Genomic DNA, 18,131 nt, shown 5'->3' on the forward strand with positions numbered 1-18,131 from the left:
CTCTCGATTTACCGGTCGATCTACGTTCCTACCGTCACCTATGGTCACGAGCTGTGGGTCGTGACCGAAAGAACAAGATCCCAGATACAAGTGGCCGAAATGAGTTTCCTCCGCAGGGTGTCCGGGCTCTCCCTTAGAGATAGGGTGAGAAGCTCGGGCATCCGGGAGGGGCTTTGTGTCGAGCCGCTACTCCTCCGCGTTGAGAGGAGCCAGTTGAGGTGGCTTGGGCATCTGGTTCGAATGCCTCCTGGACGCCTCCCTGGAGAGGTGTTCCGGGCATGTCCCACCGGCGGGAGGCCCCGGGGTCGACCCAGGACACGCTGGAGAGACTATGTCGCTTGGCTGGCCTGGGAACGTCTTGGAATCCCGCCGGAGGAGCTGGCTGAAGTGGCTGGGGAGAGGGAAGTCTGGGCTTCCCTGCTAAAGCTGCTGCCCCCGCGACCCGACCCCGGACTAAGCGGAAGATAATGGAAGGATGGATGGAGCTTGCAGTTCTTAAAATGACTTATTTGTTAATAAAGCACCTATTATGATTTGACAAGAAAATACGCTAAATACATAATGTGCCACTATTTTTTTTAATAATACAAAACTTCAAAACAGATTTAATGATAATTATTGAAAATCAGAAATTGCTTTTGAATTCCAATTAATGGAATTATTATTATAATAGTTTAATGAAAATTTAACCAATTAAAATGATTGAAAATCCAAAATGGCTTTTAAATTTTGGTTGAAGTGAATAAAAAACTTTTTTTTTTTTTTTTAAATACTCGTAAAAATGGCCTTAACAGAAATGATGGCGCCCTTTAATTTATATTTTGTTACAAAATCTTCGATGCGATAACTTGCATATACAGTATTGTATTATTAGCAAACTCAGCCTTGATGCTCCATAGAATTTGGGTAGGGCTCAGAGAAGGCCACTTCAGTATGATTTCATTCCAATCATCATGTCATTTACCGATAATTATGCCAATTGTTGCTGATACAAAACAAATAAATTTAGACTTTTGGTCACGTGGCATTCACAGAGCAGAGCAGAGCAGGGAGCCATATTAAAAAAATCAGCACCCCCCCAGGATGAACGATAGATAATCAGGATTCTGTTTGTTTGTTATTCCACGAACACAATATCAATCAGTGTGCCGTGTTTTGTCTAGTGATGGCACTTAAAAGTGTTTTGGCAACACAATAACATGAAAAGTAAGTGAAACATCTATTTGTTTTGAGCTACGAACCCTTCAGGTGTGAAATCTTTCTCCTTGCAAATCTCCATTAGTTTTGGAGTCAGCCTGTAAGCCTTCAGAGACAGCGATCCTTGGGCCGTCTTTATTGGGTCTGGAATGGAGACAAAAATGGCAAAAGCTCATCATATTTTTTTCCTATAACCATACTTAAAATTCATGTGATGTTGGTATTGGTAGTTGTCAAAGTAAAACAACATTACTGTACATCAATGTTGCTGCCTACAAATTCAGACTCAAAAAAAGAAATGATTCATTGTGTTTACCAAGCAGTTCAGTTATCAGATTGTTTCAGTGTATTTTAGCTTTCCATTGACAATAGGAAATTGCAGTTTGTCACTTCACCTTTTCCACATTTCACAGACTTTTGACCTGTTCAATCCCTGTCAGATTTTAAAGATAGTGCAAGCTCTCGAATTTCAAACCAGTTTGAGGACAGCATCAAGGATAACAACTTATTCATTATAAACCAAACTCCACCTGATTTTGACGCTTTTTTCAGGAAACGTGCCAAAGTAAGACTGGCGCCAAGTACGTGAACTGCAATTCTGCAGTCCAACAGTGTTGTTGGGACTAGTTTCCTTTCCAACAGCAGACTGTGACCAATCACATTTCGCAATTGACAAACCAATCCAAATCGATGTTGACAATTTTTCCAGGCTGCGTGTGTGCAACAGCTACGCTTGAATCTAAAAAAAAACACCGTCACTCTTTTGTCAATACATGATTGACATTGCGAGTAGAAAAGTATAATATTTTTAATCAGCAAAAATCATTAAATTGTTCTATAATAAACACTGTATTTTTCAGATTGTAAGGTGCATCATCAATGAATGAGTTTATTTTCATACACAAAGCAAACCAATTTATAAGGCATATTACTACATCAATGTGCTGCATTTGTCATTGGTTCTTAATCTTTTATCCCATTTAATCCTGAATTTTCCCCAGACATCCATCAATAATATAAATAATTTTAAAGTCATTGTGGGTTTTTTTGTCACCATGGTAATTAGTGGGTAGTGTCAGTGACATTTCCTGGGTTGAATATGTTGCCATTTTGTTTGCTGTGTTTAACTTTGCTTGTTTTAGTGTTGCCGTTAATTTTTGCGGATGTTTTGTTTTTTTTGCATGCGTTTTATCGAGTGGACTTGATTATTGGCAGCTGTGAAAAACGGGAACTTAACTGACCACACCCCACACGACTCGCAATTGGTTAGTCCCCCTTTATAAGGACAAATGCACGCAGGTGCAGGGGAGAGAGAAGCCTCTTGATCAACGCCTCTAACCAGCTAAGTAAAGGGACGTGAACAAGCATAGCGCATCAGCGCTTTATTCGTACCATTATTGTGACGATCGAGTGACTAAAGGCGTGCTTCCCCCTTAGGACGCGGCCACCATCAAGAGGAGGCGGCAGAGAAGCACGACGACGTGAATAGACTTGATCAACGCGTCTACCAAGCTAAGTAAAGGGACGTGACCACGCAAAGCGCAGCAGCGCGTTGTCCATATTAGTATTGGGCGATCACGTGGCTAAAGGCGTTCTTCCTCCCCAGGGCGCAGCCACAAGCCGGAGCAGCAGCCGCTGCAAGGGACGCCAAGTGTCGCGAGGAGACGCCGCAGGCTTAACCCCTTCCTGTCTGGCCAAAAGTTTTATCTAGTATCATTAAGCACTGGTTTGGAGCATTTTTAACAAACTGAGTTAACTTTTTTAGTATTCTTTGTAATTAGTTTTTACCACTGCTGTCAGCTCTAAACGTTTTTATTTTTTTGGAGCATTGCTCTTTTCTAAATTAAAAAATGTTAAGCTCCCTAATTGTGTGATTTTCTAACAGTGGAAACAAACAACGTTGGTAGCAAAAGAACCTTCACACGCGGGTGTGACAGGTAGAAAAAGATTAAGATTGTAATTATAGATTCATTTATAAATTTATCATTTGTCTTATTGGATTATTTAGGAGTTTAAGGAATGAAGAATGTGTGTCTTCAGCACTTTGCTGGCACAGTACAATTCTATTCTATTAGCATTATCTATTAGCACAACCAAAATGTATGCATAAGGCGCACTGGATTATAAAGAACAGACAGATATAAAATATTGTATGTGTGCCTTCTAAATAAAAAAACAAACTACATAAATTATAGTAAATACAGTAAGATCTTCTATTCTGTATGCCATGTACACATATAGTCATGTGAATCCTCATCAATTGAAATATTTTTTAAAACTGCAGGCCAGAAATTGCAAACACGGCAAGTACCGGTAATTCATATTGAAATGATTGAGTTAACAGCCCATTGTGGCTCTAAGCTGATATTGAACACACGTTACTGACACAGTCATTGGGCATCTGATTGATTCATTCACCAGCATAAAATGACCAGTGACCTAATGACGAAGTGCAGGGGGAAAAAATCAATTATTTTCTTTGACTTTAAACAGAGATCAGGTCGATTTCTTTGAGGTGCTCTGATCCATTAAGTGTTGCATTATTGATTGACATTAAAAGGAGCCCTCATTTACAGAAAGAAAGCCGACTGCCTGGCTGACTAAATGGCTGGCAGGACTTGATCAGAGGGGTTCATGTGTCACATGTTTAAATTAATCTTTTTGTCAATTTAAAAACATGAGCACCCTGAAGAGGCATTTTGTAATAGCAAGAATAGGTGCCAATGCAGTTTTCCCTTTGTTACATATACCAGGATTAAAGTACAGTGGCAAGAGATATTATATACACAACAGAGACATTTTTATGGCTTTCTGTATTAAATTTGATTAAAATGTGATTGAATACACTAATTCAAACATTTTGACAAAAGTAATACCGTAATTTCCAGAATATAAAGCGCACTTTTTTTCACCAAAATCAACTTGTAAAATCATGGTGCACATTATAAACGGGTACATGGATGTAGACAGAAATATATATATATATTACAGTGGGGAGAACAAGTATTTAATACACTGCCAATGGGTTTTTCCATTGACACGGCCACGTTGTGTTGAAGAAACATATGCGGCAACCCGTTGCCGACCATCGCGGTACGTGACGTCAACATTTTGTTTCGGTAATACTTCACTCTAATCGGCCGAATGATTTCGTCTGTGTTAAATTCTGCTTTTTTCACTCTTCATAAAGCACAGAATTTAGTTTCTTGAACTCATTTGAGTCAACGTTTATTGCAGCTCCGCAACTCGGACCATAACAAACGTAACAACACACTTCCTGTGTGTGTCCGTCAACTATATCTGTCTGTTGGGAAACTCAAACCCATATAACGATAGTTCCTACTGTTACTGTTGTGTTGACAGCGATGAGCTCTCACGGATTTCCGACAAACGTTCTCACTTTCCTTTTACCGTATCAATCCATGGAAGAAACATTTATTCATCATGATGAAACGAGCAAGTTATACAGCAGCCTTTAAAAGAAAAGTCACATCTGTTTTGTTTTCTCCTAGATTCTGGTAAGTCGGAGAAGTTGTCGAATCATATTATTACCGTAAATATTGTCAGTTTATGGTAATGTTTTGAACTACCAATGTGCTATGCTTGTGCTGTGTTTCACCAGTCAGTGAAATGACATTTCTGTATCTGTACACGAGCTCTGTTTTCTTGTATTCTTCTATTTATTGGTGCTAAAATTAGGGTGCGCGTTTTAAACGGGTATAATAATTTCCCCTAGATTTTACAAGTAAATTTGGGGTGAAATTTGGGAAATTACTGTATATCAAAATAATAACATTTTTAATCTTTTAATAATTATTGAGAGCAATGCTGGAAAAGTGTGTATAATAAGTAATTAATCCCTTAAAATTATGACCTTATGTTTTAACACCTGGAGTACAGTTAAGGTATTGGGTTTGGAGGTGTGGAATAAGATAATTACACTGCACTCCAATATATTACCTTTGCGGTAGAAGGGGAGATTCACATCATGGATCTGCAGCCGACAAATCTGTAGTAACTTGGGGATGCTATCATGTCGACATGGACCAAACTCTGAAGGATGTTTCCATCACCTTATTGAATCTATGCCACAAAGGCAATTCTGAGGCAAAATGGGGTCCAACCCAGTACTAGCAAGCTGTACCAAATAAAGTTGCTTGTGAATGTGTAAACTATGCTTAGCCAAAAAATATCTTTCAAAGCATTTAAAATGGATGTTGATATACACAAATTGGCAAGGGCTACCAAATTATTTTATACACTTGACCGATTCAATGTAGAGTTAGGCAAATATTCTACAAATGGAGTCGCCAGGGGGATGTTGCTCTTCTGCCAAGATGTGGATGCCTAACCAAAATACAGTGGTACCTGTACATACGCAGTTAATTCGTTCCAGGACCTTGTTTGTAAGTCGAAATAGTCATATGTAGAGCAGGATTTACCTATAAGAATACATTATAATTCCATTAATTTGTTACACTGCCCAAAAACCAACACTAAATCCATAATAAATACTGTTGGTACTATTGCAAATAGCAATTACAACGAGGAAAACAAATAAATTATGAATAAAAATCATAAAAGTAATATAATAATACCACTGTCCCTGTAATAATGTAATGAATCAGATTCTAATGTGGCGGATGTATTTTTCGTGGTGTACTTAAACGCACTGCGTAGCTGACGACAGAGTGCATTAGAATTTTTACTTTCACTTTTGATGTTCTGTTGTTGGCCGTCAGCTGCGGGGGACAGTAAGCATGTTGTGTTGCACAAGTTCTGAAATAAATTATACTGGTGCACAATAATTATTGGTCCGATAATTATCGGTCCGATAATAGGAATTATGACGTCATCCCACTGAATCCAATAACATTATTAATAGGACCGATAATATGTACTGTGCTGGCTGGCCTGGAAATCAGGTGACCATTTGCGGGGCATTCCTGCCACCTGCTGGTCAGAATAATTCGCTACACCTATAATTTGTTCCACGAACTCATTCACTTTACACAGTGCTGTGTCTAGCGGTAGCATTGACAATCGTGAATGCTTTCTGTTACTTACGTTTCCGCCTCGGCATTATATGTCTGTAAGTATTTGTTTACTATAACATATGGATGTGCAATATATGTTTACTTTGGTGGTGAAGGCTCATATGTACAGAACTTCAAAAAGTGTTGTGTTATAGAAGCCAGTCAATGCTTAAGGCTAGTAGCTCAAGCTAGTGTGCTATGCTATGCATACATATAATAGTTGTCGTGTAATGTTAGTCCTTTCAGCATGCTTGGTAGGATTTTATACTATGCAGAGAAACCTCATACTTTATTGAATATGGGTTCACTCACTGCTGTTTATATTGATTATTATAAGGCAAGCCATTAATCCATTTTGTTCTACCATATTTTTGTTATGAGGAATGATTGATAAACTTTACTATATAATGTTTGCATTTTACAGTGTTAGTTATAAGTTAGTAAGTTATTGAGAGGCCTTTAGGTTATTGATAGGCTTGCTGTCCTAACCTGTCTCCCAGGTTAAAAAAAAGTTGTTTCATGGACCAAGACCTCAACCGTCTCCTGTACCACCAAATATTTTTATCTGATGACAAAGCACAATACCTGTTGGGTTTACGTATTAGTTCAGTGCTAATTGTTCTGGAAACACATCTTCAATTATACAGACTACCGTAATTGATTGTCATTGACTCAAATTATATATTTATTTGAAAAAATAAATATTTTGAAGCGGTATGCAATGTTAAGAGTCTTGTTAGCTCGAATTGCTGTGTCCAGCCGCTGTAACTCTGCTGCTCTCTGTGAACTCTCGTGAACTCTCAACTCAGCCGGAACGCGCACGGCTATTAAGTATATGTCACGTGACTGTCACGTAGCCGGTAACGAGCTCGGCCAAACGTACACACAACTTCCGTGGGTGAATTATGTTCCAAAATAAAGGGTCACCACAATTGCCACTTTATTTGAAGTCAAGACTGTTCTTGTCTTTGTTTTGTTCATCATAATAATGTTCATGTCGTTATGAAAATTCTGGTGAGGTCAAAGGCAAATGTATGTTGAATCCACCTTTTTTTTTTTAAAACCTCCAGGTGTTCAAAAACTCGGGTGAATATACATTTTAAAAATTATATATTTATTATCGGTTATCGGTATCAGCTTTGAGGAGCAGGAAGTTATCGATATCGGTATCGGTTTCAATAAATGGATATCGTGCACCCCTAATAAATCACTAAAAATCTGACGAACCTGGCGATTTCTTTGCCGATGTTACAATAACAATAATTGTCACCTTAACTTATAAAGACTGGCGAACGGAGGACGACCGCCGAGATCGTAGACATTCTACGGCCTTATTCTCGAGCCAGTTCACAGACGCGGACACAACGCTCATATTTTCCTATCATTTTTGTCTTCATTTCAATGGTAAGCCTCACCTTTTTCCTTTTTCCAACACCTGCACTCAAATTGTTGGAACCCAAGATAATTTCTCTCACAAGAAAATCCGCCATGCGTCCGTCTTGCGGGGAAAACTAAGAAACTGCCGGGCTGTCATAAATCGTTGTATTTCGAGCATGTCGTCGGACGTAGAAACAAATGGCGACTCAAATTTTATATCGGATGTCAAAAAGATTGTATGTCGAAGCGATAGTATGTTGAGGTGCCACTGTAATACCATGAAGACAACCTACTTACTCATCAGTAGGTTGAAGACACAAATATTAAAACAACAAATAAACACCAAAAATAGTTTAACTTGAGGGCTCCATGAATCTATAATCTTTAAAAGTCTCAACTTTACAATAATTTTTTGGGAAAGTGACTGAATATATTATGAACAAAATGAATGCATTCCCTTGAACTACTTACTTACCATATATAAGCACAACAGACTCCTCAATGGCATGCTGGTAGCTGAACTGTGAGTCCAGCAAGGCTCTGCTGACAAAGGAACCATAGTAGGTGGATTGGTACCATCCCACATGCAGATGGTCGATGTTAACATGACGCAGAGAACGCATCATCTCCATCTGGTACTGGACTGAAAGCAGAAACAAGAAAGTAAACATGTTTTACTGTCCAACTGACTTGACCTCTAACACTAAATTCAGTTTGGTCATTTTTATTTTCTATCTAAACATCTGGTCTCCATATTGAGCTGGGAGGGAGGGGAAACTGATTATGACAACTCTAAAGATGTGTGAAAGAAAATAAACCAGAGAAGCAAAGGCTCCACTCTTTTATCAAGTGACTAGTGGCCCCATTAAATATTTGTTATACTTGTAGAAATGTCGACCGCTGGCATTCACTCCACATGTTCATTCCTCCAGCTGATAAATATTTTTTGTGGAGAAGAAGATACATAGACCGCTTTTAGCAAGAAAGGTAAGGTGGTACATACATTAAGCAGAGAGCCATTTAATTTCGGACTAGTGGTGAGCAGAAATATAAACAACCTTGCCGCTGTGGTAAGTAAAAGCCACTGCAGATGAACAAAACAGCATGTCCATACAGGCTCACTGAAGACTGTTGATAAATCAGAGGCATTATTGGGCAGCTGTGGCCCCCTAGCCCCTAGCCTGGAGAGCACATCCTTCTTCTGATGCGGCTGTTAACAAGGATAAAGTGAAGGGGAAGAAGGGAGCTGGGAATTTGGTGATGAGAAGCTGTGTGTTTAGAAAATACAGCTTGAAGACAAAGAATGAGTTCGGATCATTCATTCATACACATACTCATTCACACATAATTTGCCACATTTGCAAGACCTGTTTGCTTAAAAATTGGCCACTGTTTTCTGACACAATCAACAGTCTTCTACTTTTGTTTCGCTACTGATCGAACAAAGATCCCCAACAGGCAGAGCTCGAAGCTGCTTTTTTTGGGCACTTGCATGTTGCCCATAACAAACTTGAGTCTGCCTTGTTCAGGTATAAAATTAATTAAATAATGTGTGCTTATGTTCTCTCAAATCTAGCCAACTTTCATGTCATCAAGTTTTTTCAAAGAAATTGATGAATCCTCTCTGCCCCCTCCACTCGCCTCCACCAAAAACCTCGTACACCATTTGATTCTGTGTGGAAACGTCAGCGTGGTTTAAAAATTTCAGCAAGTACACGGTGTGGAAATCTGATGTTTTCGTGCGCGGAACAGAAAGGCGTGGTTGCTGAGATGACGTCATTTTTCCTTGTGAAGCCGTGTGGACCATAAACCAGCCTTGAATCACCCCACTCATTTAGAGTGGCTTGATTGTGAACGTGTCTGTGCATCTGCGTAAGACATTCAAGAAAGATGCCACAGTGCAAGAGTGTAAAACATGGCCATCCACATTTGACAGACTTGAAACAGGTCTGTGCTTTGGTATTTACCAGCTGGGAGCTAAAGTCTTACCCTTGGGCAGCAATTTAAGTAGAAATAACCAAAAAACATAACCAGGGGATACGTGTGTGTATGAGGGGGTACACACGCTTGACAAAGCAATGGGCATGTCCGTGTGTCTGTGCAATGAACCCGACAGATAGTCCATACTTTAATAGTCAATGACACAAGAGGTGAACTGCTTCAGACCTTGCATGCTGCTGCAGGCCACAACATTTCAGTGCAGGCAAAGAGATGTGTGTGTGTAAGGGTGCCCGTGTCTCTAAAAGTGAAGATCCACGTTACTGTGTGCCACAACACATTCAAATCACCACCTTGTCACAACAAAGAGCCCATTGCCTGGAAATCGCATGCATGCACGCACGCAGCTAAATTGAAGTGTTCAAAAGTAGGCAGGGTTCATGTCATTGTATCATAAATCTGCATGGACAGTTCGATTAAATACCGGGCTCCAAACTAACCTTTCAGTTTGTAAGTAGCCATTTTTTTGTTTAATTGTCTATGGTTCCTCTTTCACAACAAGTTCAAACAAACCAAATATAAACCACATAAATCATTTAAAGTCATCTCCCCTTAGTTTGCCTTCCATGTTTTGAAAGGTTTTGGAGTTCACTGTCCAGCAAATTCTGACTTTCAATTGTGCAGATAAAAAGTTTGGAACTAACTGGTTTGGCAAGGACAGTTAGGCACCACACTTTTGCTCACAATCTGAAAGGCAGACGGGTGGGGAGAGAATAGACGCCACTCCAGTGTCTGATTTTGTGCCATGCTTGGTCTATTCCACGCACTTCCTGGGACCCATAATAAGTGACGACAGAAGCCATGCAAAGCACCTCTGCTCTTGCCAGTGATCAGCAAATTACTTACCCGGTTAGCGTTCAGCTTCATTCAAAATGATTTTGCTCCTTGCCAAGGGTTCTAATACCCTAATGTGTGTGTCATTTGTGTAACAAAACAAAACAAAAAACACTTTTGTATTTTGTTTACAATGCACAAGGAGAGAAGGGTCTTTAGAAAAATGGTGAAATTTACCTTCGGTATTATAGTTATTGGGTCTGGTGCAAAAGGGCACACACAAAGACTCATTTGAGCAACTGTTTAATGCTATGTTTCAGCATCCCTTAAATCATATTTGCTCATTTTACAGAGAGTAAAGTAGGTCTGTTTTGCTTTAATTCTGAATGGTGTAGGAAATAACGCAAAGGAATGCACCAAATCGCTGTGTGTTCACGTACTACCACGTAATATCTTGTGCTAATATATCAGTGTGATCAATATTTTATCAAAGCTCGAAATGTAAAAAAATACACTTGTAACTAGGCATGTGTCTGTTACTAGGCATGTGTCTGTTACCAGTTTGAAGGTTTACCATGTCACGATGAATAAATTCACCAAATTTTGCCATTGGGGTAAAAAAAAAATTTTTTTTTTTTTTTTTAAAAAGCCAGAGATAGCCAAATACAGAGTGTACGCTTTCAGTGCAATGGAGGTTGCACAGATGTATACATTTGGGAAACCAAGTAATTCCTGAGCAGGCGCCATAACATAATATATATGCTAACTCTTTTCAGGTCAAGACTCAGCTGTATACCTGGTAGGGCTGAGAATCTCCTTTCGTTACGATCCGATTCGTATCCCGATACCTGTGTGACGATTTATATGTACTGCGATACTTCAACTATGGCAACATATTACCTTTTAAAATCTATAAAAACATAGAGGCACGTATCTCCGTTTAAAGTAGATGCCATTTGACATTTATTTATTTATTTTTACGTTGAAAAGTGCATTAACTGTTGCAGCTTGTGCAAAATAGAACAAAAACTATTTAAAACACTTCACATTTTCCCGATCCAATACCGAAAAAAATTGTTAAATAAATAAAAGTTTTTAAAATGTTACGGTCCCACTCAATTATTTTTAAACAATAATATGGAAAAATACTTGTCTTTATTAAATGTTTCATTGAGTCAGTCCACTCAAATACGCTTACGCTGAGAACCCTTACACACGCACATTGACATGCCAAAGAACACTATCCCATGCGTTTGACAAGCATAACGATGAATGATTAACACAAGCGGCTCTTTCAACTTTAGCGCTCCAAGGCTTCTCTGGCAAAATCAAAGCTTCAAGCTTGTCAATCAACGCGAAGCAAACTGCAGCGCACTGCGGACCAAGAAAAGCAGCAGGACGGAGAATGATGAGATCGGGACATCTCCAGTTTGTTGGCTTGTGGCTGGTGCTGAGTTGGAGCAGCACATTAGAAGTATCTACAGCCGGGGTCCTCAATTAGTGGACAGTGGCCCACGACCGAACCACGGCACACCTCTCTGCGGACCTAGAGCAAATGGCACTTTTCAAAAAAAAAAAAAAAAAAAAAAAAAAAAGCGCTACTATTCTATCGCTGAATTCGGTTTCATTTTTAGTCAAATATCTTCCATGTTCCCATTTCTGTTGTAATTTCTCTTACAACGATGCGCTGATTGGCTGAGAGAGCGTGCATGGATGCGCTGATTGGCTGAGAGAGCATGCATGCTACTGGCTAGAGTGGACTGACCGCAGCAGTTTGAAGCATTAGTCGTTATCAGTTGCTCTGATAAAAAAAATGGAAAACGTGAAACACCATTATGTTGAAGAGTACAGCTCTTTTGAAGATACGTTTCCTCCTAAATCAGAATTGAGAAGGCAAAAAATTAACAGGTTGAAGCAATCATATCAAGAGTCAAGCAAGGTTATTGTTAAATCTACGACACAACAACAAATTGCAACGGAGTGCTCACAAAGTGTCGTGAGTCTTGGCCAAACAAAGGAAGCCGTTCTCTGATCGAGGAATAATAAAAGAGTGTATGGCTGAAGTGATGGCAGCAATATTCAAAGGAAAAGAAAAGGAGGAAATGACAACATTAAATCAAACAAATATCACTCTCAGTTTCATCAACCACAAGACGCACTGAAATACTGGCTGATGATGTGAGTAGACAGTTTTGTTACCACAAAATGCCATTTCTCTCATTGAGCAGTGTCTTACAGTTAAAGTTACTGTCAATAATTACTATGTTTGCACCTTAATGAGGGAGCTTGTCATTTATATTCTGTACATGTAAACATGTACTGTAATACTATTTGCACGTTTTCTTTTTGTCCAGCAGTGTTTTACAGTTACAAAATGTACTGTCAATAGTTACTGTTTGCACCACAATGACAGATCTTGTCAATTATTTAGTGTACATGTGTAAACATTGTACCTGTATGTTTTTATTTTAAGTCAAGAAAATGTTTTGTTATTTTTATTTAATCAGAATGCGCATTGTACTTTTGTTTGGTCAAAAGAAAACCACCTTTAACACCTTCCACCTGCCTTGTACTTAATTAATAAATGGACCAATGCATTTATGAAAAATATAATTGTGGACCTTCAAGGTTTGTATTTGAGGACCCCTGATCTACAGTATCGATAATCAGAAAAAAGTATCAATACTTGGTATTGGGACATACAGGATCGTGATATATCGCCAGATACTGTATTTTCTCCCAGCTTTACTACCTGCACCTCAAGGAGAAGCAGCATTTTTTGAAGACAAAGACAGATGGTTTAAAAGAAGAATCACAGAAGACATATACATAAAAGTTGAAAGAATATGTCTACACAAAGTTACAACACAAACTTGCATCCTCTCAAATAGAGTCAATAATTCAGCCTCTACCAAATAATCAACACGGCCTCAATTGGCCTCGAAGTGCTTTCACAATCTTTTTTACAACTGAATGGAATATTAACAAGGTGGTTTCCACACAGCCAAATCTGTTGACAGGCAGAGGCCATGCAATGCACGTTAACGGCCGATGTTTAACTTGTTAAGCATCATTAAAGAGCGATATCATTAATTGTTTGGGGCGTGCCTGTCATCTGGATAATAAATATTTTGGTTTCCACAGTAGCATCAAGACAAGTTCTGCCCTAACTAGCCTTGATGAAGGCTGCTCAATTGAGAGGCAAAAATGATCTTTTAAAACAACTATAGCTGTCCAATTGTGACCGATGAAATGTTCGGAGAATGAAATAACATTAATGAGAGTATGCAGTGTCAAATGACGGAGACAGACATGTGAAAGTTTAAACAGTGCATCTTCCAGTAAGCTACAGAGCAAAGCACTTTGCAGCATAATTCCCTGCCATTATTAAAAAAAAAAAAAAAAAAAAATACATAACACTAATGCTTGCTGTGTATCACCACATATCCAGAGTTCTTGAGGCAAAGTTCCCACTGAAAGTGCAGGTACACCTCTATGAATTAATTTAGATACGAGGATGGGCTTGTTGGTGTGAATTGACTGCCAAGAAAATAATGTAATTTCTGCCAAGTATAAGCGCTTGCCTAAAGGGAATTGCTATAGCACTGCATATCAAGCCAAAAAGCATCATAAGTGAAAGTAACAGCAATACAAATTTCTCCAAACACAAGCATATTAATATTGCACAGCAGGGTGAATTGGGACAATGTTTTTCTCAAAGCATATTCTTCAAAAAGCAAATAACAACGGAACTATAGTTTAAAGTGTCAGTGTCACGTGTTACAAAATATGATTGATGGTTTAGTCACTAATGTTACATTGAAAGTAAAACTAAGGTTCGGGCTATAATCGGCCTAACCTATTGTCATCGTGACAACACAAAGTTGTACATATTTACTCAAAATGTACTTTCAGTAAGTATTTTCTGAATCTGCTAAATGTAACAACTCTCTTTTCATAGAAAAGACGAGAGCTAGTACACACTGACATAAAAAGTTTGGGCATCCCTGACAATTATTTTTCCATTTACAAATCACTAGGTGATCTGCAACTTCATTTTGATATATCAGAAAACTAATGGATAGAGTTAATTGAAACTAGGTTCAGAAGTGAAACTAAGCAGTGGACTAATGGAAGAGTGCAATATGCATAAAAACAAAATTATAGCGGGGCAATAATGCATTGGTTTAAATACCTGTTATTTCTTGGCACTGGTTAATAGGTATAAAAATAAAGTAACTAATGTTTACTTGTCATCTAACCCAGGGTCCCCATCTGCCGGGCCGCCGACCGGTACCGGTCCGTGGCGCATTTGCTACCGAGCCACACAGAAATAATAATCTAATAACGACCGCATTCTGGCCGAATTAACCCTGTGCCCCTGCTTAACACACCAATATCCATGTCTACTCTAGATATAATACTACGGGATAGATTAGAATGTCGTCATAGAAATCCATTGATTGGACTGCTAGAAGTACATTTTGTTTGTGTATATAATATATCGATGTGCGATTGTCCTCGATAATAACGTATTACTAGGCGTAGCACATTTGTTCCCGGGAATAATTAGCCCCCACACGAGCAAAGATGACTGGAAAACAGACGTCTTTGGAGATATTTTTACGGCGAAAAGGGCACCTGACGAGCCTACAACCTCGAAGACCCACGAACTGCGAAGGAGTGGATTCGTGACCCGTTTGTGAATAAACCGTGTGATTCAAGCATGTCTGTGCAACAGGAGGGTCAACTTGTAGAGATCGCAAATGACGGCGACCTCATTAAACGCACATTTGAGACAACAACTCTACCGAGGTTCTGGATTAAAGTCATTCCGAAATATCCTGAAATCGCTACGAGAGCATTGAAAACCTTGCTACAATTTCCAACATCGTATCTTTGTGAAGCGGGCTTCTTAATTAATGCTTAACGACAAGGCGAAGTCGTTAATGGTGAGAGCGGTGTGCAGTTGTTGTATGCAGCTAACATGGCAGGATGTAACTGAGGAGAACTTTTCTACAAGTCCTTCCATGATCAAACGTAAGTTAATATTCCTTTCCTTCAAGAAAGTTTGTAGTGTTTACTTTGGAATCGCTGCATTTGCACACTTGCGGCTATGTTTAACATTACACGCATGTGCAGAACCGCATCGTTACAAGTTTTGATGGGTTGCAAAATTTGTCAGAACACTGGTCCGTGAAAAAAAGACCCAAATAACACCGGTCCTTGGTGCAAAAAAGGTTGGGGACCCCTGATCTAACCAACTAATCAAATGTTCAGTAAGGTAACTACAGTGATGTTCAGACTAACAACTACTTTTTTTTAACCGGCTTTGAATCCTGCGGCTTATAGTCCAGTGAGGCTGCATGTCGTTAGGTTCCCATAGTACTATGTGGAAACCCGTGTCTTATATACTGTATAGGAACACATTTTTCTGTCAAATTTGGCTTATAGTCAAGTGTGCTTTGAAGTCTACAAATTAGAGTAAGTTATATCAAATACATTGGTAACTGTACTTAAGAACGTCTCGACAAACGTTATTTTCAGGTTCCATGTTTAAACAGGAAAAATGTTGTTTGTTCAGAAATAAATTTCAGGTTACGACAGGCAAAAAACACTGTATACAGTAAAAGATACGTATGTACTTCCTGCTTTTAAATTGTGCGCCATAAAATCCCTATTGGTCATGACCTTTCCCTTCCCATCCCCTTCAGAACGCTGCTGTCCTATTGGCCTATAGTTGATGAAGTTTCAATTTGGGTGTCGCAGTAATGATGACACAGGCACAGCGGTGTTATTGTTGCTATAGTGGGTCGATATGGGTAGGTCTGAGCGAAATAAGCACAAGGCTCCTCGTGTTTTTGTCTCACAAGGAGTTTTTTTTAAGCCCACAGATGGTTCATTAAATTAGTAGCACATGAGAGCATAGGTCTCCTCGCGTTTTTGTGTCAGGAAAAGTGAGATAAGTGATAGGCACCATCGATCTCGTGAATGAGGACATTGCCTCACTCGAAAAGATACTTTTTTTTTCTATTTCATTAGAGGTATTACGCTTAGGTTAGGTAAACAGAATGGTTCAAATTGGTTTGGCTTTTGTTTTATTCCAGGTTTTACCCATCTATCCATCCACTTGTTCCGGGGTCAAATTATGAAATTTAATGTGTGTCTGTAGTGCTTGAAACTGATTAGGTCATTTACATGCAAAACGCATCTCTATTTACGAAATCTCCGGATTACAATACTACTTCCAGAACCAATTAATAGCGTAAATAGAGGTACCACTGTAACTAGCAACATTTTCAAAGTGACTGGCAAAACTGATCTTAAACGACAGTGGGCTAAAGCATTTCTCATATCCCTGCAAAAATTACTTATAAATGTACTCTGGTGACACCATGTTACAGAAAAAAATATAAAGTTCTGTTCCTGGCTTGAAATAATTTTATTTGTGTTGCTTGGGTCCAGCTTGGGTCCAAACTAAATGAAAAAGTGCCAAGTTAAAAGTTTGGTTTTGCTAAAATTAGTAAGTAGTAAATTTGTATTAATATTCAAAACTTCTTATTTAACATACTAGTTGTCGTAAATATGTTAAATGACATTTTTTCGTGTCTCAGATCAAACTAAGTCTATAAAATAAGGGGGGAAATGTACATACGTATATATAAAAGCATTACGTGTCTCAGGTCAAACCAAGTCTATAAAATAAGGGGGGAAATGTACATGTATACTGTATATAAAAGCATTAGAAAGTACAACAGTAAAGAAAAGTGGAAAATAGAATTTCAAAGTCATGACCACAAACCCAAACTTTTTGGGAAACAAAAGTGTTTTTATATGTCAATGCGATGAAACAAACTTAGAACCGGGAACAAAACATGTGTTACATGGTGTTATCGAAATAATAATAAATGGTCTGTTTAAAGTAATACTGCACAATTACATGCTGTCATATTTTATAAAGTAGTGTATCATAAGCAATTACAGGAAAGGGTGGAAAATTTAGGCTTGTCCCTTATTTGGCAGCAATACATTCTACAAGGTTCTCATCCATTTTCATCCTTTTGCAATTCCTTTCTGTCAACTGCCATGCATTCAGGCATGTAAACAGTGCGTGCGTAGAGGTTAACGGAGCCACTGAAGGGGAATATAAATATATATTTTTAGAGGAACAAGAATAGGTGTGACGTCCACAAAAGTCAAGTTTATTGATTATATAACAGGTGTATGGTGGTGCATAATGAGGCTGATCTGCACTCAATCGTTATCAAATTATGTAACTGTGGTTTTGTGCTGTGGTAGAAGTTAGCGCGCAAAAGTCTGGATGGAAATGTCCAATAAAGTTTGGTTTGAGCAGAACAAAAACATACATGACCAAATTTCTCTTTCAAAGTGGTAAATTAGGACTTAACACCTTTACCATAAGACTGAGGAAGATGTAAGGGCTTTCAAATTAACAAGATAATTAGAGCAAAAAAACATTTGCTGTAAAGCATATCTTTTCATTCCCTTTTAGAACAAACAAGGGCAAACTGTCCCTTGTTGAAGGTCAGTTAACACTAATATGAGAAAGCACGTAGGTTGTCCTTTTGTCAACGTATTTGGTCCATCCACACATTCATCTGCTGGAAGGAGGGAAGTTGGGAACAGTGATAAATGTGCGAGTTGTCGGGAAGTAAATGGTGGTATCGAGTTGCAGTCTACACTGAGCCGTCAGGAGAGGCGCAAGGCTAATTTTCAGCAGCAAGGCTA

General features: G+C 38.7%; 1 protein-coding gene across 1 annotated transcript in view; it reads right to left on the bottom strand.

Moving 5' to 3' along the window:
• Positions 1 to 18,131, bottom strand: part of LOC130914845 (eukaryotic translation initiation factor 3 subunit H) — a 99,553-nt gene that overhangs the window by 37,908 nt on the left and 43,514 nt on the right. Inside the window, exons 3-4 of the mRNA XM_057834390.1 lie at positions 8,086 to 8,253; positions 1,242 to 1,341 (exon numbers count right to left, since the gene is read on the bottom strand). Of these exons, the coding sequence (XP_057690373.1) occupies positions 1,242 to 1,341; positions 8,086 to 8,253 (268 nt within the window). The remainder of the gene's footprint in view (positions 1 to 1,241; positions 1,342 to 8,085; positions 8,254 to 18,131) is intronic.

The sequence above is a fragment of the Corythoichthys intestinalis genome, chromosome 4 (assembly GCF_030265065.1).
Source record: "Corythoichthys intestinalis isolate RoL2023-P3 chromosome 4, ASM3026506v1, whole genome shotgun sequence".
NCBI classification, from domain to species: Eukaryota; Metazoa; Chordata; class Actinopteri; order Syngnathiformes; family Syngnathidae; genus Corythoichthys; species Corythoichthys intestinalis.